This window comes from Anser brachyrhynchus (genome assembly GCF_964034855.1).
Source record: "Anser brachyrhynchus genome assembly, chromosome: Z".
NCBI classification, from domain to species: domain Eukaryota; kingdom Metazoa; phylum Chordata; class Aves; order Anseriformes; family Anatidae; genus Anser; species Anser brachyrhynchus.
The window spans coordinates 6,539,379-6,560,493 of NC_137697.1; the positions used below are offsets into that span (position 1 = coordinate 6,539,379).

General features: G+C 69.6%; 3 protein-coding genes across 5 annotated transcripts; 2 read left to right on the forward strand and 1 right to left on the reverse strand.

The window, feature by feature from the left end:
- Positions 1–228: 228 nt before the first annotated feature.
- Positions 229–1,411, forward strand: HINT2 (histidine triad nucleotide binding protein 2). Of its 2 annotated transcripts, none has more exons than XM_080572714.1 (5): positions 229–333; positions 696–830; positions 927–1,031; positions 1,105–1,177; positions 1,274–1,411. In XM_080572714.1, the coding sequence occupies exons 1-5, from the start codon at positions 268–270 to the stop codon at positions 1,363–1,365; spliced, it is 471 nt and encodes a 156-aa protein (XP_080428840.1). In that variant the 5' UTR covers positions 229–267; the 3' UTR covers positions 1,366–1,411. The 2 variants fall into 2 exon arrangements, with proteins under 2 accessions (XP_080428840.1, XP_080428839.1); XM_080572713.1 differs by having other exon boundaries at positions 1,105–1,175; positions 1,269–1,411.
- A 2,091-nt stretch (positions 1,412–3,502) lies between these two features.
- Positions 3,503–5,261, forward strand: SPAG8 (sperm associated antigen 8). Its single transcript, XM_080572548.1, has 7 exons — positions 3,503–3,680; positions 3,825–4,176; positions 4,355–4,529; positions 4,622–4,667; positions 4,753–4,867; positions 4,961–5,023; positions 5,101–5,261. Exons 1-7 carry the CDS (start codon positions 3,532–3,534, stop codon positions 5,233–5,235), a joined length of 1,035 nt encoding a protein of 344 aa, XP_080428674.1. The 5' UTR covers positions 3,503–3,531; the 3' UTR covers positions 5,236–5,261.
- Positions 5,262–5,664: 403 nt separating this feature from the next.
- NPR2 (natriuretic peptide receptor 2) lies at positions 5,665–15,573 on the reverse strand. Of its 2 annotated transcripts, none has more exons than XM_080572546.1 (22): positions 14,779–15,573; positions 11,308–11,507; positions 11,106–11,219; positions 10,316–10,451; positions 10,125–10,219; positions 9,908–10,040; positions 9,696–9,780; positions 9,483–9,603; positions 9,068–9,142; positions 8,865–8,942; positions 8,553–8,657; positions 8,325–8,396; positions 8,072–8,231; positions 7,828–7,983; positions 7,578–7,746; positions 7,344–7,490; positions 7,003–7,126; positions 6,815–6,883; positions 6,554–6,728; positions 6,358–6,456; positions 6,157–6,248; positions 5,665–6,057 (listed from the first exon to the last, which is right to left on the reverse strand). In XM_080572546.1, exons 1-22 carry the CDS (start codon positions 15,539–15,541, stop codon positions 5,995–5,997), a joined length of 3,231 nt encoding a protein of 1,076 aa, XP_080428672.1. In that variant the 5' UTR covers positions 15,542–15,573; the 3' UTR covers positions 5,665–5,994. The 2 variants fall into 2 exon arrangements, with proteins under 2 accessions (XP_080428672.1, XP_080428673.1); XM_080572547.1 differs by lacking the exon at positions 14,779–15,573 and adding an exon at positions 11,644–12,011.
- Positions 15,574–21,115: the final 5,542 nt, after the last annotated feature.

Consider the following 21,115-nt stretch of genomic DNA (forward strand, 5'->3'; position numbering starts at 1 on the left):
GGGGGGGGCACCCACGCGTGACCGTGGATGGGGTGGGGGGGCCGCCCCCAGCGCCCACCCGCGGGTGTGGGGCCGAGTAGGGGAGCAATGCGCGCTGCACGGATCCGGCTGGGTGCCCGCAGCGCGCCCCGCGTGGGCGTCCCCCCCTCCCACCCCGGACACGCGTGGGCGCAGGGGAAGGGGCGCGGGCGCTTTAAGGCGCGGGGGGGGGCGTGGCGGAAGCCGGGGGGAGGGGAGGGGAGGGGCGAGGACGCGGACGCGCGCGCCATGGCGGCGGCGGTGCTCGCGCGTGGGTGGGCGCGCGCCTGGGTGGCGGGGGCGCGCCTGGGGCAGGTGGGCACGCGTGGGGAGGGGGGAGCGTGGGACAAAGGGGGAGGAAAGGGGGGCGGGGGTGGGGTAAGGGGAGGGGGGGAGGGTCCTGCGCCCGCTTCCCCACCCGTGCAAAGTCCACGAGTGGGCGTGCACACACACACACACAGCCCCCTCCCCTGCAGCGTGGGGACCCACGCGTGTCCCCCACCTCGCCAGCTTCCCCCCCTCGACCACCCCCATGCCCGCCCCCTGTTGCCCCCCGCATGTCCCTGTGTCCCCCCCCCCCCCACCATGTGTCCAAGCCCTCGGGTGTCCCCGTGTCCCCCCCCCCCACGCGTGCCCGGTTGTCACGCCGCCCCCCCCCCCCCCCCGTGTGCCCCCAGCGCCCCCGCAGCGGGCAGGACGGGGAGGTGGGCAAGGCGCAGCGGGCGGCCGCCGGGGCGGGCACGGAGCCCACCATCTTCAGCAGGATCATCGCCCGCACCGTGCCGGCCACCATCCTCTACGAGGACGACAAGGTAAGGGGGCAGCGGGGACACGCGGGCCCCCCCCCCCGTGGGCCGGTCCCCACGGGGGAGAGTGGGGTCTCACGGGGCTGCACCCCCTCCCCGCAGTGCCTGGCCTTCCGCGACGTGGCCCCGCAGGCGCCCGTCCACTTCTTGGTGATCCCCAAGCGCCCCATCCCGCGGCTGAGCTGCGTGGAACCCCAGGACGCCCAGGTGAGTGGGGGTTTGGGGACACGTGTGGGGACAAGGGACACGCGGGGCTGAGCCTCCTGCCCCCTCCCTGCAGCTCCTGGGGCACCTGATGGTGGTGGCGGCGCGCACGGCGAAGGCGGAGGGGCTGGAGGACGGATACCGGCTGGGTGAGTCGGGGGGTGTCCCCTCCCCTGTGTCACCTCCCTGCTGCCACCCCACGGGTGACACCACCCCCCCTCTGACCCCCGTCCCTCTCCCGGCAGTGATCAACGACGGGAAGCACGGCGCCCAGTCCGTCTACCACCTGCACCTCCACGTGCTGGGGGGGCGGCAGATGGGCTGGCCCCCCGGCTGAAGCCCCCCCGGGTCACCCCCCCAATAAAGCTGCTCGGGTACCCGCAGTGGCTTGCTTGGCTCTGTTTTTTGGGCACGGCCCCGGTGCGCTCAGGGGGTGGTGAAGGCTGTGCTGCCTCTTATCTCAGCCTCCACACGGGCGGGCCTCCACTGTGAGATCCTCCCCGTGCGCACCGCAGAGCCCCCGTGCACACACCAGTGTGCAAAGAGTTGCACTGCACACCCCAGGCCCCGCTGTGCGTGCACCACTGTGCAAAATGCTGCATTGCACACCCCAGATCCCCTCTGCCAGCACCACTGTGCAAAATGTTGTGTTGCACACCCAAGGCCCCACTGTACGTGCACAATGCACGATGAATTGGACACCCCAGTCCCCCCCATACATGCACCACTGTGCAAACTCTTGCGTTGCACACCCCAGCCCCCCCGGTGCATGCACCACCGTGCAGGACACATTGCCCTGCACACCGCAGGCCTCCCTGCGTGTGCACCGCAAGGCACAACACATCGCGTTGCACACCGTAGAGCCCCCCGTGCATGCACTACTGTGCAAAACACCACGTTGTACACTCTGTACCCCTCTGTGCGTGCACCACTGTGCACAACACGTTGCATTGCATGCCTCAGGGACCCCCCCGTGCATGCACCACCGTGCCGGACACATCACATCGCACGCCCCAGAACCCCTGCATGCGCAACACACGCACGCAGCGCCGTACCCACGCGGTGGCACCAGGCCACACGGCCACGTGCAGGGCAGCAGCGGGGCCACGGCCGGGCGTCCGTCGGCTCCCTGCCCCGTGCCTCCTGCTCCGGCCGCTGCTAAATTTAGTGTGGGGCCGGCGCTGGCGCAGCGCGCAGCCCACCTGGCACCGCGGCGCGGCCGCCTGGGCCCCCGCCAGGCGCGCAGGGACCGCAGCCGCCGGGGATAATGTGGGGTCTGTTCGGCCGGGTGTCGCTGCCGGCTGCTCTTGGGGCCCGGCTGGGGGGCTCACGGGGGTGTGTGTGTGTGGGGGGGTCCCTGCTCTCTGCAGACCCCTGCTCCTGAGCACCCCGTTAGTGGGGGCTCCCCCCCCCCCCCAAGTGACTGGCCAAAAGCTGCACTGGACCGTGCAAAACGGGGGGGGGGGGGGAGGAAGGGGGAATAAGGGGGGTCACCAGCATTGTCCTGGGGGGGCTCCCTAAAAAGTGTGCAGGCTACATTAGCATTGTGTCTCCCCCCACCCCGTGCCGGGGCGGGCGAGGGGCCCAGGGTTGTTTTCGTTCCCTAGCCAAGGACTATCGCAAATGACGCAAGTTCCCCAAAGAGAATGGGGGGGGGGGGGGGAGGAGGGGGGTGGATGTGTCAGCGGCACGCTGCGCCCAGATGTGCTCCAGCTCCCGCTGCCGGGCCCCAAGCACAGGGCTCCCCGCGGGGTGCGAGGGGGCCGCTGCTGGCCCGGAGCAGAGGCACGTCCCCGGGGGGCGGGGGCGGGGGCAGACACCGAGGCTAAGGGCACGGCGCGGGGGCCTCCCTGCTCACCCCCAACCCCAGGCACGTGTGCGTGCCCCCCCCCCGCCGCTCCTCTCCCCGCAGCTGCTCGGCAGATGGGCTCGCAGCAGCCGCAGCCCTGGGCCCCTCCGCAGGGCTGCCGACACGGACGGCCCCGGCTTCCCCGCCCCGACGGCTTGGCCCGGAGCCGAGCTCCCGGGGCGGGGCCGTCCCCGCTGGGCCGCGGGGGTGAGACGCGAGGCCGGCCAGGATAAACAGAGGCCCCAGCGCCGGCAGCGCGGTGGCCCGGCCGGCGCACACCGCAGAGCGCTGCAATAACAGCCCGGGGGCCGCCGCCGTCAAAGGGCCCTTCTTCTGCACGGCGCCCGTCGAGGCTGGCGGGGGGGGCGGAGAGCGGGGCTGGCGTCCTGCAGGCTCGTGGGGGGGGGGGGGGGGCAGAACGGGCCCTGCCCTGCCTATCCCGGGCCGCCACCGCCCGCCCCGAGGCGCGCAGCGGGCGCACGCCGCCCCCCGGCCGCCCCCTGGGGGCTCCGGCACCGCACGTGGACGGAGCGCGCGCGCGCGCCGCTGGCCACGCCCCCTAACCGCGCCCCTTTACCCCTCCGGCCACGCCCCCTTGCCCATCTCCCGCCACCTCGCCCCACTCTGTCCCCGCCCCCCCCAGGCTCTCCGCCAATGGGAGGCCCCCCCGCGCTCGGCTCCGCCAATCAGCTGGCGCGGACGGCGTCTGCCGTCCCCATGGAGACGGAGCGGGGCGCGGGAGAGGAGCCCCCGGGCCCGGCCATGGAGCCCGGAGCGCGGCGGGGGACGGAGACCCCGCGGGGGTGGGCACCGGGGGGGTGCTGGGGAGGGGTCCCCGGGTCACCTGGGGCTGGGGTCACCAAGGGGGCAGGGGTCACCGGGGGGGCACCAGGGGACACGACCCCGCTGCCTGTCCCCAGTGTCTCCGTCTGTCCCCGTGTGCGCAGGGTGGCTCTGACCGGCCGCGTGCCCCCAGGGCATGGGGGGGATACCGGGGACGTGGCCCCCCCGTGCACGGTGAGGATCCGGCGGGATGTGCTGCTGCCCGTGGTGGGCCCGTGCCGTGGGGACACGGCCGAGGAGCCCCCCGGGGTGGTGGTGGATGGGGGCGAGGAGCACCAGGAGATGCTGGACACAGGTGAGGAGCACCAGGAGGAGCTGGTGGCCACGGCCGAGGAGATCCCGAAGGTGTTGGCCATGGCCAAGGAGCCCCCCGAGGCGCCGGCCCCGATGCCCGTGGAGGAGCCAAGGCAGGTCGTGCCCCGCGGGAGCTGCTTGATCCACAACTGGCAGGAGGAGGTAACCCCTCAGACCCGGCCGGGGGGGGGCTCTGAGCCCCCCGGTCTTCAAATAGGTGCGGAACGGGCAGGGGACAGCGTGTGCTTAGGGACTGCTGGTGGGGCTAAATGCACCTGGGGGGCTCGGGGAGGGGTCGGTGCCCACCAGGGGAGGTGCTGGAGCTACGCCGTGTCCCCAGAGAGCCACTAACGACCTGGACCGGGTGCTGGCGCCGGAGACGGGCAGCGAGGGCTTCGTCCACCGGCACGGCCACCGCGGGCTGCTGGCCCGCCAGCCACCAGCCCAGCCGCCCCCCAGCACCACCTCCAAGCACGCCTTCCGCCCGCCCCACAGCATCCCGATGCTGGCAAGAGGTGGGGCCGGGGGTCCCCACCCCAAAAATAATAACGGGGGAGCGAGGTGCCGAGGGGCATGCCGCGGTGCTGAGGGTGCCGCCTCCCCGCAGGGCAGCGGGAGGCCATGCTGGAGCTGATGCTCTACCAGAAGTACAGGTGAGCCTGCCCCTCCCCAACCCCAACCGCGGTCCCTGTGCTTGGGGACCCCAAAATTGGGCAGCAGGGGGGGGGGGTCCCGCAGGCAGGAGCTGCTGGAGGAGACATGCCCACCCCGTGCGCCCATGGAGAGGCTCTCCACCACGCACCGGGATTTCCAGGCGGGGGGCTTACAGCCCACGCCGCTGCCCACCACCCAGGTACCCACCCCACACCTCGCACCCCACGAGGGGTCTCCGAGCACGCCGCCCCCCCTCCCCGGCTGACATCGGGGCTCCCCTTTTCCGCCGCAGCCCCACAACTACCACACGGAGCAGCCCCGCAGCTTCTGGCTGGAGCAAGCCCGCAGCGTGCCCGTGAGTACCCGCAACCCGCCCTGCCCGCGGGGACAGCACCCCCTGCTCACGGGGGTCCCCGCGTCCCTCCCCTCCAGGGCGTCACCTGCATCCGCACCGGGGACAGCCCCTTTCGGAGGAATGCCGCCTTCTCCACCCCCATCACCGAGTACCTGGAGCAGCCCCTGCCCCACGTCGCCGAACGCTACGGGGTGCGGCCGAGCAAGCAATAAAGAGCAGGCGGTGTCCCTGTGCTGCCACCCAAGGGTGTCCCTGCCACGGCTGTCCTCAGGGCAGGCTGTGGGACGGGGGACCCCGATAGCCTACCCACCGCCACCCCCAACTACGGCACGTCCCCAGGGATGTGTCCTCTCCCCGTGCCCGCGGTGGGTGACGCGTGTCCCCGTCCCCGTCCCCGGGTGGGATCTGGGCACAACCAGCACCAAGCTCGGAGCCCCCCAAAGCAGACAGCGGCGCTGGGGGCAGTTTGTATTTCAACAAAATAGTCTGCGCGGACGCCTATATTTACACCTGGGGAGGGGGTATTTACAGGACCCGGGGGGGGGGGAGGGCTATGTACAGGGGGAGAGGGGGAGGCACGGGTGGGAGCAGCAGGGTCTGAGCCTGCCCTGCTCCCTTTGCCCCCCCCCCGGGGAGGGGGTGACACGGGCGCAACGAGGGGCTGAGTACTGAAAAGAGAAGGCAAAGTGCCCTGCGGGGCAGCCAGGCCCCAGGGGGCGGCTCAGAGCCCGCCGAGCCGAGGGGTTTTGGGGGGTGGAGGTGGGGATCGGGACCCCGAGAGGCTTTGGGGAGGGGGGTGTTGGGGGTCGAGGCCGGTCCGCCCGCTCCGTGGGGCAGCGGGAGGCTCGGGAAGGCTTTGCTGGTGCTGATGGGGGGGGTGACAGGCAGTGCCGTGGCCGCTGCGCCCCGCACGCCCCAAACCTGCTCCGGTGCGCCCCGGGGGCACGGGGGGGCTGGGGGCTGCGCCGGGCTCAGACGACTTTGGGGTCTTTCCTCTCGCCCAGCAGCCAGTAGGTCCGCATCTTCCCCTTGCCCTGGGGGTGGAGGGCAGTGGTCAGACCCCCCCCCACAGACCCCAGCCCGGGGGGGCGGGGGGGGGGGTTGTAGGGGTGGCTGGCACCCGGCACCCTCACCTTCATCTCCACGTCTCCGCGCAGCTCCAGCTCGAAGCAGCCGAACTCATCCAGGACTTCTTTGGTAGTGGAGGAGACGTGGATCTTCAGGGCTGGGGGTGCGAGAGCGGGGGGGGAAATAAGGCCGTGGCCGGGGTAGCAGCAGGATGGGACCCACGGTGCTCACCCCCAAGGCCAGGCACTGCCGTCCCCGCGGCTCACCCTGCCCGTTGGACTCCATGCGGGACGCCGTGTTCACCGTGTCCCCGAAGAGGCAGTACCGCGGCATCTTCAGCCCCACCACTCCTGCGCACACGGGGCCTGGGGAGGGGGGGGGACAGGGGACACGCTCAGGCCGGGACGGGGCGGTATGGGGCGGGGGGGGGGGGGGCACGCGGACAGCGTCCGGCAGGCTCACCGGTGTGGATGCCGATGCGTAGGCGCAGCTGGTCGTTGGGCCGGTGGCGGATCTTGAAGGTTTTGACGGCCTCCAGCAGGGCCAGTGCCATGCGGACGATCTCGTGGGCGTGCAGCTTGCCGTTGCGCACCGGCAGCCCCGACACCACCATGTAGGCGTCCCCGATGGTCTCCACCTGCGCGGCACCGGGGACACGGTGAGCTCGGCTCACCCTCGCTGCCCCCGCCGCGCCCCCCACCCCCCCGGCCCCGTGCCCCTCACCTTGTACACGTCGAAGTTGTCGATGATGGCGTCGAAGCAGGTGTAGAGGTCGTTCAGCAGCGTCACAACCTGCAAGGAGCAGGGATTTGGCTCCAGCCCCGGGGATGGCGCTGGTGGTGGTGATGGGACACACACACACACACACACACACACAAACCCCCCGGCCCGCCCCCGCCCCTGCTCCCCACCTGCATGGGGGTGCTCTCGGCCGACAGCGCGGTGAAGCCCACGATGTCGCTGAAGTAGATGGTGACGCTGTCGAAAGCCTCGGCTCGCACCGTCTCGCCGCGCTTCAGCTGCTCCGCCACGGAGCTGCCGGGGGAAGAGGGGACAGTGGGTGCCGGGGGGCCGCCGGCACGATGGGTATCCCCTCCCCAAAATCCCACAGCCTGTCCTCCCCGCTCCCCCTTGCCAACAGCGGCACAGGGAGCCGGCGGGCACCCCCCGGCCCCACGACGAGCGCTCCAGCCCCGCATCAGGCACCCCGGCCCCACGGAGGGCACCCCGGCCCCATCTCGCCCCCGCTCACTGGGGCAGGATCTGGTACAGCAGGTTCTCCGCCTTGCGCTTCTCCTCCAGGTAGGCTTGCGTGCGCTCCTCCACCAGCTTCTCCAGGTTGTTGGCGTACTGCTCCATGCGCGACAGCAGGTTGTCCAGGATGCTGGTGCTGCCCTCCCTGCAGGGACACGGAGGCCGGCGGTGGGGACACGCACGCACACCCCGTGGGACCCCCTGCCCGACCCCAGGCTCTGCCAGCACCCACTTGTTGAATCTGCGGATGAAGATCTTGATCTGCCCGAAGTCGGGGCGCTCGGCCGGCTCCTGCGCCCAGCAGCGCTCCATCAGCACCGCCAGCTCCTCGCTGTGCACCCCGATGTCGATGGAGGGGCGGAAGAAGGGCTTCTGGCTGTTGCGCACCTTCTGCACGATCTCTGCCCGGGGAGCAGGGGCTGATGAGCACGAATCCCCCCAAAAACCCACCCCACCCCATAACCCGCCCCGGCCCCCCAAACCTTTGGGGCTCAGGTCCATGCCCTCGATGTAGAAGGGGCCGTTGCGCAGGGCGATCTCCTGCACGATGATGCCGAAGCTGTAGACGTCAGCTTTCTGCATGCCCTGCGGGGGCAGCCGGCCCTTCTGCAGCAGCTCCGGGGCCGTCCACAGCTTCTCTGGTGGGACACGGCCACGGGATGGTGAGGCAGGGCCACGCCGTGCCCCCGCCACCCGCATCCCCCGTCCCCTGCGGCGGGCGCTCACTGGCGTAGAGGGCGTGCGTGTCCTCGCCGTCGCAGGGCGATCGGAAGCTGGCCAGCCCGTAGTCGGTGATCTTCAGCACGAAGCGGCTGTCCACCACGCAGTTGGAGGACTTGAGGCTGCCGTGGTGCCCGATGATGCTGTTGTGCAGGAAGGCCATTCCCTGGGGGGGACAGAGAGGCGGACGCGGTGAGGTTGGCACCCTCCTCCCTCCCCGGCATCCCCCTCGTCCCAGCCGTGCGCCCGGCTCGGGTACCTTGACGATGTCGTTGATGAGCGAGTAGCGAAACATCCAGTCCAGGTTGATGCTCTCGTTCTCCAGGATGTCCTGGGGGAGGCAACACGCCGAGCGCCGGGACGGTGGCACCGGCACCACCCTCACAGGGTCCCCATGGCCACCCCATCCCCGAAATCGGAGCCCCCCCCCCCCCCTTCCCCAGCTCACCCGACCCCCACCCCGTGTCCTCCCCCCTCGCCCCGCTACCTGCAGGCTGCCCCGCGGGCAGTACTCGGTGACGATGCAGATGTTGGGGGGGTCGATGCACGCCCCGATGAAGCGCGTCAGGTGGTTGAACTGGATGTCCCGCATCTGGGGAGGGGGGAACGGGCAGCGTCTGGATGCAGGGCACCCCCGGACACGGCCCCGCTCCCCTGGGTACCACCCACCGTGGCCACAAAGCCGCAGGGACCCCCATTCATCCCCCAGCTGGGGGTGCCCCCCAGCGGTCCCCCAGCCCCGCCGTCCCCCGGAAGGGGACCCCGCGCCCCCCCATCGGGGTGCCCACCCCACACCTACGTGTTTCAGCTCGAAGAGCACCTGGCGCGTCAGCTCGATGCGCTTCTTGTTGACGTGCTTGATGGCCACCACGTTGCCCTTGGGGGCAAGGGAGAGAGAGCTCAGCGCCCGCCGGGAGGATTTGGGGAGGGGAGCGAGGTGCCAGCGTCACACCAGGGGTGTCACCAAGGGGGGGCTCGGGTGGTGTTGGTGCTCGGACTGACCTTGAAGTGCCCGGTGTTGGCGAAGATCTGGTACTTGCCGTGGGTGGTCATCAGGGAGCCGTAGCTGGAGCCACGCTGCGGGGAGGGAGGGTTAGGGACGGGGGCCCCAAGGAGGGGTGACAGGCACCCACGGAGCTGTGCGGGGACAGCCAGGGGTGTGCAGGGGGTGGCGGGGGACAGGTTGTGGTGCGTAGGGCCAGCACCAGGTCCGCACGCTCCGTAGCAGGGGCTATAGGACGAGGTACGGTGCGCTACGGGGCACGGATAGGGGATGCGTAGGGGACGGATGGCTGCAGATGATGGGTGCAACGTGGCTGTGGTTTTGTAGGGGATGGAGCGCCATGCAGGGGCAGGACGGGGCGGGGGGGGACAGGGACAGGACAGGGCCAGCGTCACGGGGGCTGGTGGCTCTCACCAGGGACAGGGTGAGCCGGCTGCCCGCTCCCTTGTGGTACCGCTCGGCGCTCCCGAAGTGCAGCTCGTCCCAGCGGATCCTCCACAGCATGCTGGCCAGCTCCTTCTCCAGCATCAGCTTCCTGGAAGGGACACACACACACACACGGGGTGGGGGGGGTGTCAGGATCCTGCCCCCCAGCACCCAGGCACGGCCCCCCCAGCCCCGACCCACCTGAAGATGAGGAAGCTGGAGATGCCGAACATGACGAAGGTGAGGCCGGTGCCCAAAGCCACGATGGCCAGCGTGGAGAGGGGGGCTGCAGTGGAATGGGGGGGGGGGACACTGTTAGCACATCTTTTGGGGAGCCCATAGCCCCCCAGGGAAGGACACTGGGCACCCAGGGACCCCCAGGATGCCAGCAGCAGGGGGGGGCATGCACCCACTTTTATCGCAGGAGGGGTCATCCACGTCGAAGACGCAGGGCGGGTTGTCCAAGGGGGGGGCCCCCTTCACCCAGCGGATGGGACGGCCCAGCCAGCGGATCTGCTTCTCCGCGCCCGAGTAGTGTCCCACCACCTGGGCAGAGAGACCTGAGCATGGAAACCCCCTCAGCCGCCCCCTCCCCCAGCCCCCTGCAGGACCCCCGGTGCCGCCCCCCACCTCGTACTGCCCGCTCTCGGGGTCGCTCATGGCCCACAGGTTGAAGTCGGTGTCCCGGTCGTTGTTGCCGTCCATGCTCACCAGCCCCGTCACCCCTGCGGGGACAAGAGAGACCCCGGTGGGCGGGATGGGGACCGCGGGACCCGAGCCCCCAGACCCACTGCCAAACCCCCCCCCCCCCCAGCAGCTACCCTGGAACTTGCGGTCCCGCATCTTCTCGATGAGGTGGGTGGCGTTCTTCTTGGAGCCGCCCTCCCGCAGGGTCTCGTTCAGCACCATGGCGTACAGCAGCACCCCGTCGTAGAAGCACCCCGCCACCAGGTTCATCTGCCAGGAGGGACCTCAGCGCAGCACGCACCCCCCCGCCACCCCACAGCCCTGCACCGGGGCCCTGCATGCCTCCATATACCCACTACCCCACACAGGGGTCATGCAAACCCCCTGCAATCCCATAACCATGCACCAGGGCCATGCAAACCTCCCTAGCCCCAAAACCCCAAACCACAGGGCCATGACCACCTCTGCAAACCCATAACCCCAAACTGGGGCCATGCACACTCCTGCAGCCCCATAACGCAACACCCGGGCCATGCACACCCCTACAGCCCCACAGCCCCACACTGGGGCCATGCAAACCCCTACAGCCCTATAACCCAACGGTGGTGCCACGCACATCTCCATAGCCTCATAACCCCACACCAGGGCCATGCAAATCTCTTTAAACCCATAACCATGTACCGGGGCCACACAAACCCCTACAGCCCCATAACCCCACATCGGGGCCATGCGAACCCCTTCAATCCCATAACCGTGCACCAGGGCCATGCACACCCCTGAAAATCCACAACCCCGCAGCAGGGCCACGCACACACCCTGCCGGGATGGCAGCGCACCGCACGTGGCTGCTCCCACAGCCACCCCACAGCCCCATAGGGACGGTGCCCCCACCCCAGCCCCCGGCAGGCGGCGGGACGCGCTCACCAGGGAGTAGTTGAGCTGCACCCCGAATTTCTGCTTGGCTCGCAGGATGAGCTGCGTTTGGAAGTGCTGGTACTCGGGGTTCTGGGGCTCGTAGTAGGTGATCACCAGCACGGTCTGCAGGACGGCACAGCGCCCCGTGTCACGCACGGGGGCCACGCTGGGCACGTCCCCGTCCCCATCCCCATACGGAGGCGCAGCTCACCTGGAAAGCCTCGCGCAGCCCCGAATCCTGTCCCGGGCCCTGCTGCCAGGGCTTGAAGGCATCGCGGGCAGAGTCCCCCCGCAGGCTCTCCCCGAAAACGTCCACGTAGAAGAAGACGTAGTCGCCGTTGGTCAGGTTCTCGCGCTGCGCCAGCTGCATGATCCGGCGCAGCATCTCCGGCGGCCCGCAGAGGTACACCACTGCGGGGGCACAGGGCGTCAGGGGGGCACCGCTCCCTGCCCCACGCTGACCTCATCACGGGACATCCCTTGCCCGCCCTGACCCGCCTGTGCCACGTCGGGCACCCCGGAGAAAAAGGGGAGCTCCCACAATTACCGGTTGCCCCTGTGCACCCCACCCCGGGGACGCCACCGTCCCGGCTCTGGGGGCTGCACCGGCTGTGGGTAGGGGAAAAACGGGTCCGGGAGAGGCGGCGAGGCTGTGCCCCGGAGGCCGTCAGCCTCTGCCCGGAGGCCGCTGGGGAATCCATGCCGAGGAAAAGGACAAAAACATGTTTGGGTTTGCGGTCGGTCGTGCGGCAGGAATGTGCAGGTTCCCAGATTCCAGCACCTTCGGCGGGCCGCGGCATTAATTGGAAACAGAGCATCTGCTGCCGCGACCCGGGCGGCAAGGGGGTGCCCGGGCCCCGTCCTCACACCCCTCCGACCACAGCCCCGCTGCCAGGGGCTCCGACGGCCCCGCCGGGATGTCCGAGCGGGTGACACGTGGGGCTGGCCGCGGGCATCGTGTCCGTGGGGCTGGCTGACCCACGGGCTGCGCCGGAGAGTGTCCGAAACCCCCCCGAGCGGGGGCCCTCCTCACCCTCATGGAGGGCCAGAGCGGAGGCTCCTGCCACTGCCTCCTCCCTCCCCCCGGAAAACCAGGGCCCCCGCTCCAGCCAGCCTGGCTGGGAACCCGGGATTGAGCAACGGGGGAGGAGGCGGCGGGCGCCGGAGGAATGTCACGCTCAGACGCTGGCCCCGGCGCACGGCCCTCCCGCCCCGGCCCCATCGCGGGCACCAGGGGAGGGCTCGGGGGCAGTGGGGGCAAAATAATAATAATAATAATTAAAAAAAATAAAAACACACACAAAAGAAGAAAAAAACCACGGGGAACGCGGTGGGGTGGGGGAAAACGGAGGTGATGAGCGCGTTGGGATCGGTGCTGGTGGCAGGGGGGCCGCGACAGCTGGTGGCAGATGGTGGCACAGCCCCACGGCGGTGACAGACGCCCGCCCGGTCAAAGGGCAGGGGGGCGAGGGGGGCACACGGCACCCGAGTGGCTCCCGGTGTGGGACGCGGGGCTAACGCAGGGCTGGCGGCGTCAGGGGAAGGTGCCCGGGCCCCCTCCTCCTGCCCGCCCGTTCCCCCAGGCGGAGGACCTGCGCTCCGCGGGCAGATGCTCCGGTAATTCCCTGCGCCGCGGCTCTAATTATATCAGCGCTCTCGCAAGCGGCAGCAGGGACGTGGGCCCCTGCACGTCGCCCAGGCCCCTGCCAGAGGGACGATGGCAAGCACCGGGCGGCCGCACGCAGGCGCGGGGCAGGTGCGTGGCGGCCCCGCTCTCGAAGGACCCCGCTCCTCGGGGCTGTGAGCCTCACGGGTGAGGAGCTCCAGCGGGACGCGTGTGGCTGTCCCCAGGCTCTCCAAAGCCACGCTTGGGAGATGGGAGCTGACACCCTGCGGTGGCACCGAGGTCCTAGGGATGTGGGGTCCCTCGCCAGGGCAGCCCCAGGGGACCCCCATCCTTGCCCACGCCTGGCGTCCTCCACCTCGATGCACACCGGGGCGATCTAGGGCCGCATTCAGCCTTTCTCCCCGCGTGGTGCCTCGTCCCAACCCCACTCAAAGCCCCCCATCCTCAGCCCCGAAGCCCCAGGGCGCTGAGCTCCCCGGGCCGCGTCCCCCGCTGCCCCATCTGGCTCCGCTGGTCCCGGCTCGATGTCCTCCTTAATGACACAGCATCTCAGCATCCATTAAGGAGCCGCGCGGAGCGGCTGCCTCCAGGATCGATACACCCCGCTCATCAATAATGGAAGAGCGAGAGTCAGGCTGCCCTTGCTCTCCAGCTGCCTCCGTAAGCCCCTCCATTTCCTCCCGGCCCGATATAGCCGCTCTCCCGAGGCGACAAATTGATTTATACTCCCCCCCCCACGGCACCACGGTGGGGCCGTCCCCAGCCCCCTCCCCATCCATTCCCCACGGTCACATCCAGGGACCGGCACGGGGCAGGGGGCTGCAACCTCCCCCCTGAGCACGGCACGGCCACCTCGGCGTGCCGGCACCGGAGCCACCGCCAGCGCCGCCCGACAGCCGGCCACGTCCACACCGTCACCCTCCGCCTCCCCGCGGTGCCCGGGTCCAGCCTGCCCCTGGGGACACCCCGACCCCGCTGGCGCCCGGGCTTGCGCCGGAGAGGGCAGCGTGGCCCGAGCCACAGCGCGCCACCAGGGCGCCCCCGTGTCCCTCTGCCCGCTCCCGTGCCACCCATCCCACCGAGGGGCGGGGGTCCTGCATGGGGTGAGGGGGGTGGGGGGCTGCGAGCGGGGGTCCCGCGGCTGGGGGGGGCTTCCACGGGGTCCTGCTGCCCCCTCAGCCCTGCTGTGACCATGTGCGCTCACCCTTCACCGTGCCCTATACCCACGGCGCGCTTTGCCCACGCTGCACCGTGCCCCACAGGGGTCACACTGCGTCCCCTGCCCCTCGCCGTGCCCCACAGAGGTCCCACTGTGGCCCCCCCCCGCTGTGCCCCACATGGTCCTACTGCCTGCTCGTCCCCTTGCTGTGCCCCACACGGGTCCCACTGTGCCCCCAGCCCCATGCCATGCCCCACATGGGTTGCACTTTGCCCACTCCTCACCGCACCCCACATGGGTCCCGCTGCGCCCCCACCCCTTTGCTGTGCCCTGTATGTGTCCCACTGTGACCCTGTCCCCTTGCTGCGCCCCACAAGGGTCCCGCTGCTCCCCTGGTCCCTCGCTGTGCCCCACAGAGGTCACACTGTGTCCCTGCCACCTTGCTGTGCCCCTCACAGTTCCCACCGTGCCCACACATTGCTGTGCCCCCCACAGGTCCCACTGTCCCCCCCACCCCCTTGCTGTGCCCCACAGAGCTCCCGCTGCGCCCCCCTGCCCTTGCAGTGCCGCATACTGGTCCCACTGTGCCCACCCCTCGCTGTGCACCCCACAGGACCCACTGTGTCCCCATCCCCTTGCTGTGCCCCCCGCAGGTCCCACCGTGCCCACCCCTTGCCGTGCCCCCCCCACGGGTCCCGCTGCGCCCCCATCCCCTCGCTGCGCCCCACACACATCCCACCGTGCCCACCCCTCACCGTGCCCCCCCACGGGTCCCGCCGCGCCCCCATCCCCTCCCCACGCCCCACGCTCACCCCACCGCTCCCCCTGCCCCTCTCCGCGCCCCACGGGACGTTTTTACTCCCCCCGCACCCCACGCGCCCCGCCACGCCACGCACCGCGCCCGCTGGCCTTGATGAAGTGGATGGCGGTGTCGGCGCCGCCCTCGTCGGGGGAGTAGATGTGGTGGCGGACGGTGAGGTTGCTGCCGTCCTGCAGCTCCTGGAAGACGCCCTCGATGGTGAAGTAGTAGGGCCGGTCGTCGGTCTTGCGGTCCACGTAGAGCAGGGCGGCGCGGGAGCTCCAGTTGAAGTGGGCGTGCAGGTGGGAGACGAAGGCGCCCAGCTTGGGGGCCGAGGGCCCGGTGCGCACGGTGGTGCGGTAGTGCTCGCGCTTCTCGCTGAAGCCCACCGCCACCGCCCCGGCCGTGATGAGGGGCAGCCGCCAGTGCGAGGCGAAGCGGCCCACCGAGGCGGCGGGGTAGACGCACCCCGGCCCGAAGAGCACGTCGGGGTCGTGGTACAGCTTCAGGTCCACGGCTTTGAGCGGCGCCACGTACTCGGAGCACGCGCCCCCCAGCTCCGAGCTCATGAACTCGACGCGCACCGAGAAGGGCCGCGGCAGCAGCGGCGGCTCCCCACGCTGCAGCGCCTCCAGCGCCAGGCTCAGCGCCGGTTCCACGCGCGGCCAGGCCCACGCGTAGCTCACGTTGCGCTCCGGCAGCACCACGGCCACCGTCAGGTTGGCGACCGCCCCGTCGGGGGACGCCGCCGCCGCCGCCGCTGCTCGCCGCCCCCCGCCGCCGCCGCCGCCGCCGCCGCCGCCGCTGCCCCCCGCCGCCGCCAGCAGCGCCGCCAGCACCAGCGGCAGCCCCGGAGCCATGGGCCCCGCCGGCTCCTCCGCCCGCGGATCCTGCGCCCGCCGCCGCCGCCGCCGCCGCCTGCGCCTCCCCCGGGCGGGGCCGCCCCGGACCGGGCAGCGCCCCCCCGGACCGCCCCGTCCCGCCCCCGGAGCCGCCGCCGCCGCCACCGCCCGCCCCCACGGGGAGAGGGGAGAGGGAGGAGGGGGCGGCCCCGCCGTCGGGGAGGGGGCTGGAGCAGGGGGGGCTGAGGAAAGAGGGGGTGTCCGGGTTGGGGCGGGGGGCTGCGGGGTGGGGGTGTTGGGGAAGGGGTGTGCTGGCTCCGGGGGGCTCCAGCAAGAGGGGATTTGGGGGAGAGGGTGTACAGTGGGAGGGGGTTGGGGAGGGGGTGCCCCGGCTCCGGAGGTCTTCAGCATGAGGGGGTTTTGGGGAAGGGGTGTACAGACTCCGGGGGTCCCCAGTGTGAGGGGGTTGGGGAGGGAGTGCCCCGGCTCCGGAGGTCTTCAGCATGAGGGGATTTGGGGGGAGGGGGGTACAGGCTCCGGGGGTCTCAAGCACGAGGGGATTTGGGGGAGAGGGTGTACAGGCTCCGGGAGTCTCCAACGTGGGGGGATTGGGGAGGGGGTGCCCTGGCTCCGGAGGTCTTCAGCATGAGGGGATTTGGGGGGAGGGGGGTACAGGCTCCGGGGGTCTCAAGCACGAGGGGATTTGGGGGAGAGGGTGTACAGGCTCCGGGAGTCTCCGATGTGGGTGGATTGGGGAGGGGGTGCCCAGGCTCTGGGGGTCTCCAGCGTGGAGGTGCCCAGGTTGCAGGGGTCCCCATAGCAGGGGCGCTGGCAAAGGGGTGTCCAGGTTCCGGGGGTCTCCAGCGTGAGGGGATTTGGGGGAAAGGGTGTCCAGGCTCCGGGCGTCTCCAACATGTGGGGATTGGGGAGGGGCTGTCCAGCATGAGGGGACTGGGGAGGGGATGCCCAAGTTCTGGGGGTCCCCGTCATGGGGGGGATTGAGGACGGGGTGCCTGTGTTCTGGGGGTCTCCAGCACACAGAGATTTTGGGGAAGGGGTGTCCAGGCTCTGAGGCTCTCCAACGTGGGGGGATTGGGGAGGGGGTGTCTAGGCTCTGGGGCTCTCCTGCATGAGGGGATTTTGGGGAAGGGGTGCCCAGGCTGTGGGTGTCCCCAGCACGAGGGGATTTGGGGAGCTGAGGGAAGGAGTGTCCAGGCTCCGGGGGCCCCCAGCATGAAGGGACTGGGGAGGGGATGCCCGAGTTCTGGGGGTCCCCAGAGTGGGGGCGTTGGGGAAGAGGTGCCCCAGCTCCGGGGGTCTCCAGCACGAGGGGATTTTGAGGAAGGGGTGTCCAGGCTCCGGGGGTTTCCAGTATGTGGGTGCCCAGGCTGTGGGGTCCCCAGCTTGGGGGGTCCTGGGGGTGCCCAGATCTCTGTGTCCCCTTGGGGTGGTCCCTGTGGATTCGGGGCGCAGGATCCCACCGGGGCTCTCGGGGGGGTGGGGGGGCGAGCGGTGGCTGCGGGGCAGGGACAGGCGGGGCAGGGGGCGGCCAGGGGGGCGGTGGGGCCCCCGCAGGGGGCAGCGTGCCCGCCCCGCATTCCTCGCATTCCCGGCCCGCCCGCGGTCCCGTGGGGCGGGCGGGCAGCGGGAGCCCCGTCCGCCCCCAACACGCAGCCCCCCCACCCGTGCCTGCCCCACGCGGGGGGACATAGAAGGGGTTGGGACCCGGTGCCGAGCTTCGGGGTCCCAGACCCCTCCAGGATTTGGGGTAAAAAGGGGGGGGGACGAAGCGCGGAGCCGCGGGCGCGGCACCCCCGCTCGTCCCGCCGGTGCCACCCCGCAGGTGTCCCCGCGATGAGTGACACGTCCTCGGCCAGCCGGGGGATTGGGTTGCCGGGTATAAATAGCCGCGGGGCGGCGAAACCCGAGCGGGAGCATCCGAAACCTGGCCAAAAATCCACCCCCCCCCACCCCCGGCACCTTCCCGGAGCGCCCCGTGCTGGCGTCTGTGGGCCGCCAGAGGGGGCCCGGGGACCGGCTCCTGCGCCCAGGGCGCACGGAGCTCCCACGGGTGACACCGCAAAGGGGCAGCAGGGGACGGGTACCCTCGCGTGGAGCCGGTCACCCGTGGGCTCCGTGCCCCGCCAGCCCCCACGGGCACGTGGGGACGGTGCCCAGGCGGATTTTTGGGTGTTTGTGCCTCGCCTTCCCCTCGGAACTTCGCATCCCGGACCCGGAGAGTTTGTGCCAAAATGTTCCCGTGGGGCATGCTGCCAAAACTGTGCCCCAGGTGTCCCAACGGGGAGGGCTTGTCCTTGTCACCCCGCTTCCCCCACCACCCCTGGAGCGCAGAAAATATATTAAAAAAAAAATAAAATAAATGTTTTTTCCGCCTCCTGGAGCTGGCGGGCTGCAGAGCCCTGCCAAGCGCCTTCACCTCTGCACCGAGAGCGGGGCCAGAAACCTGTCAGCCCCGGGAGGTGGCTGTGAAAGGCACGCCAGGCACCGGCAGTGGGTGCCTCCGGGACCGCCGGCTCCACCGGGCTGGGTGGAGGAGCTGCACCGGGAGCCACCACGCCGGGGACACGCGGTGCCGCGGCACGGGGACCTCTGGAGATACAGCGTGATGAGGGTGGAGGGGACGCGGCTTTGGGTTCCCCATCTGCTCCCCATCAGCTCCAAAGGCCACCCGGTCCCTGCTGGGTGAGGAACATCTCCAGAAGTTTGGGGTGGCTTTGGCCAGGAGGTCACGGGCCACGGCGTCAGCGGGGCTGGGCGCCGGCACGCGGGGCGACCTCTGCGTTTATGGGCTTCGTGCGCTGCAGTTGTCAGGGTAACCCGGAGGACTCGTTGTTTGTGTTTGGGTTTGGCGTGCCAACAGCGGAAAAAATGGAGCAGAAGCGAATATTTTAAAGGGAAAAACGTGGGTAATGCGGCAGCTCTGCTGCTCCTCGGGTTCAGGGCAGGTTCAGGGCCACCATGCCCCAGAGCCAAGGAGGGGCCCTACGGGTGTGGGGTTGTGAGGGGGGTTGTGGCTGGAGAAGGGACGTGTGGAGCAGTGGGGCTGTGGTTCTGCTGCTGAAGAAAGGCCAGCAAATGTCTGCGGGAGTCACCCAGGACCTGAAAAGCCCCAGCGTCCCCTGCAGGTGTCCCCTTCCCTGCACCCTGCTGAACTGGTGGTGCCACCAGCCCCGGTGGTGCCACCTCCTGTGGTGGCACCGACAACCTTGTTGGTGCCATCAGCCTCATGGTGGCACCTGAACCAGTGGTGCCACCAGCCTCACTGCTGTCACCGGACTCAGTGTTACTACCAGCTCCATTGGTGCCATCAGCCCCAGTGGTGCCACCACTCTCGACGATGCTACCAGATTCATTAGAGCCACCAGTCCCACTGGTGCCATGTGCTGCGGTGGTGCCGCTAACTGTGAGGCCACCATCCTCATTGGAGCCACCAGCCTCTGTGGTGTCATCAACCTCACTAGTGCCACCAACCCTGTTGGTGCCACCAGCCTTGATGGTGCTATCAGCCTCATTGGTGCCACCAACCCTGGTGGTACTACCAGCCCCATTGGTGTCACCTGCCCTAGTGGTGCCACCAGCCCCAGTGGTGCTACCAGCCTCATTGGTGCCATCAGATTCAGTGGTGTCACTAGATTCAGTGGTCCTACCAACCCCACTGGTGCCACCATACTCAGTGGTGCTTCCAGCATCATTGGTGCCACCAGCCCCATTGATGCCGCCAGCCTTGTTGATGCTGTGTTAGTGCCACCAGCTTCAGTGGGGTGACCAGCTTCATTGGTGCCACCAGCCTCAGTGGTGCCATCAGCCCTGCTGGTGCCACCAGCCTCAGTGGTGCCACCAGCCCAAGTGGTGCCACCCACCCCATTGGTGTCACCAGACTCAGTGATGCTACCAGCTCCACTGGTACCGCTAGTCCCAGTGCGCCACCAGGCTCATTGGTGCCACCAACCTTATTGATGCCATCAGCCCTGTTGGTGCCACCTGCTGTGGCGGCACCACCAGCCTTGTTGGTGCCACCAGCTTCATTGGTGCCATCAGCCCAAGTGGTGTCACCCGTCTCATTGGTGTCACCACAAAATGGTGCCACCAGCTCCATCGGTGCCACCAGCTCCATGGGTGCCACCAGCCCCAGAGGTCCTGCTGTGCTGCCCCTGTCCCAGCACCACTTTCTCTGCCACGTGCGCCCGCCCTCGCCTTGGCCCCAGGCCTGGCAGGCTCGTGGCACTTTCTTGGACAGCGCGGCTCCTGCGGGGCCTGGGACCGATCTCCCAGGGTTATTTCTGACTCACAGGGCAGGAAGCGTTCAGGGGTTTAAGCCGAGATGAATAATGTGCTCATTTCCTTGTGCCGACTACAAAGCACCTGCTCCGGGGGATTTATGGAGTGCCGGTCTCTCGCGCCCGCGGCACCGCTGCCCGCCCGGATGTTTTTATTTTCCCGGGATGGCCGCCGGGTGCCAAGGCCTGTTTTCCTAAACACCCCGCGCCCTCCCGTCACGTTTCCCGTGAGAGGAGGCCGAGGGCAGCGGTGCCAGCGGCGAGGGTGGGGGGGACACCTGGAGTAACCCCCGGTGCCAAAGCCTGGCCCGAGGCAGGGCAGGGAGCAGGGTGCCTGCGGGTGCCGCTGGGAGCACCGCAGGAGCCACGGGAGGTGCTGGAGCCCTGCCGGGAGCGGTGGCACCGGGGTGCAGGAGGCACGGCAGGGCAGTGGGGGGAGGGCTGGGCCCCTCTGCGGGCAGGCAGGTGGTGTGACATGGGGAGGTGGCACGGAGCAGCCACCGGTGGGACAAACAGGCTGGGGAGGGCACGGGAGAGGGTCACAGAGCCATTAGGGTTGGAAAAGACCTCCAGGATCATCTGGTCCAACCACCCCCCTACCCCACTGTCACCCACTAAGCCCTGTCCCTAAGCACCACGTCCAACCTCTCCTTGAACACCCCCAGGGATGGTGACTCCACCACCGCCCAGGGCAACCCGTCCCAACGCCTGACTGCTCTTTCTGAGCAGAAATGTCTCCTCATTTCCAACCTGAACCTCCCCTGGCTCAACCTGAGGCCATTCCCTCTAGTCCTATCGCTAGTTACCTGTGAGAAGAGGCCGACCCCCAGCTCCCCACAGCTTCCTTTCAGGCAGTTGCAGAGAGCCACAAGCTCTGCCCTGAGCCTCCTCTTCTCCAGACCAAACAACCCCAGTGCCCTCAGCCGCTCCTCACAGGACTTGTGCTCCAGGCCCTTCACCAGCTTCACAGCCCTTCTCTGGACACGCTCCAGGGCCTCGATGTCCTTCTTGTAGCGAGGGGCCCAAAACTGAACACAGCACTCGAGGTGCGGCCTCACCAGAGCAGACTATGGGGGCCGATCACCTCATCCAGCTGGGAACCAGAGTGCAGGGGGACAACAGGGTTGTTGTGACCAAAGTGCAGGACGCGACTCTTAGCCATGTTGAGCCTCCTCCCACTGGCCTCTGCCCATCGATCCGACATGCCCAGGTCCCTCTGCAGGGCCTTCCTACCCTCTGGCAGATGAACACTTCCCTCCAACTTGGTGTCATCTGCAAGCTTACTGAGGGTGCA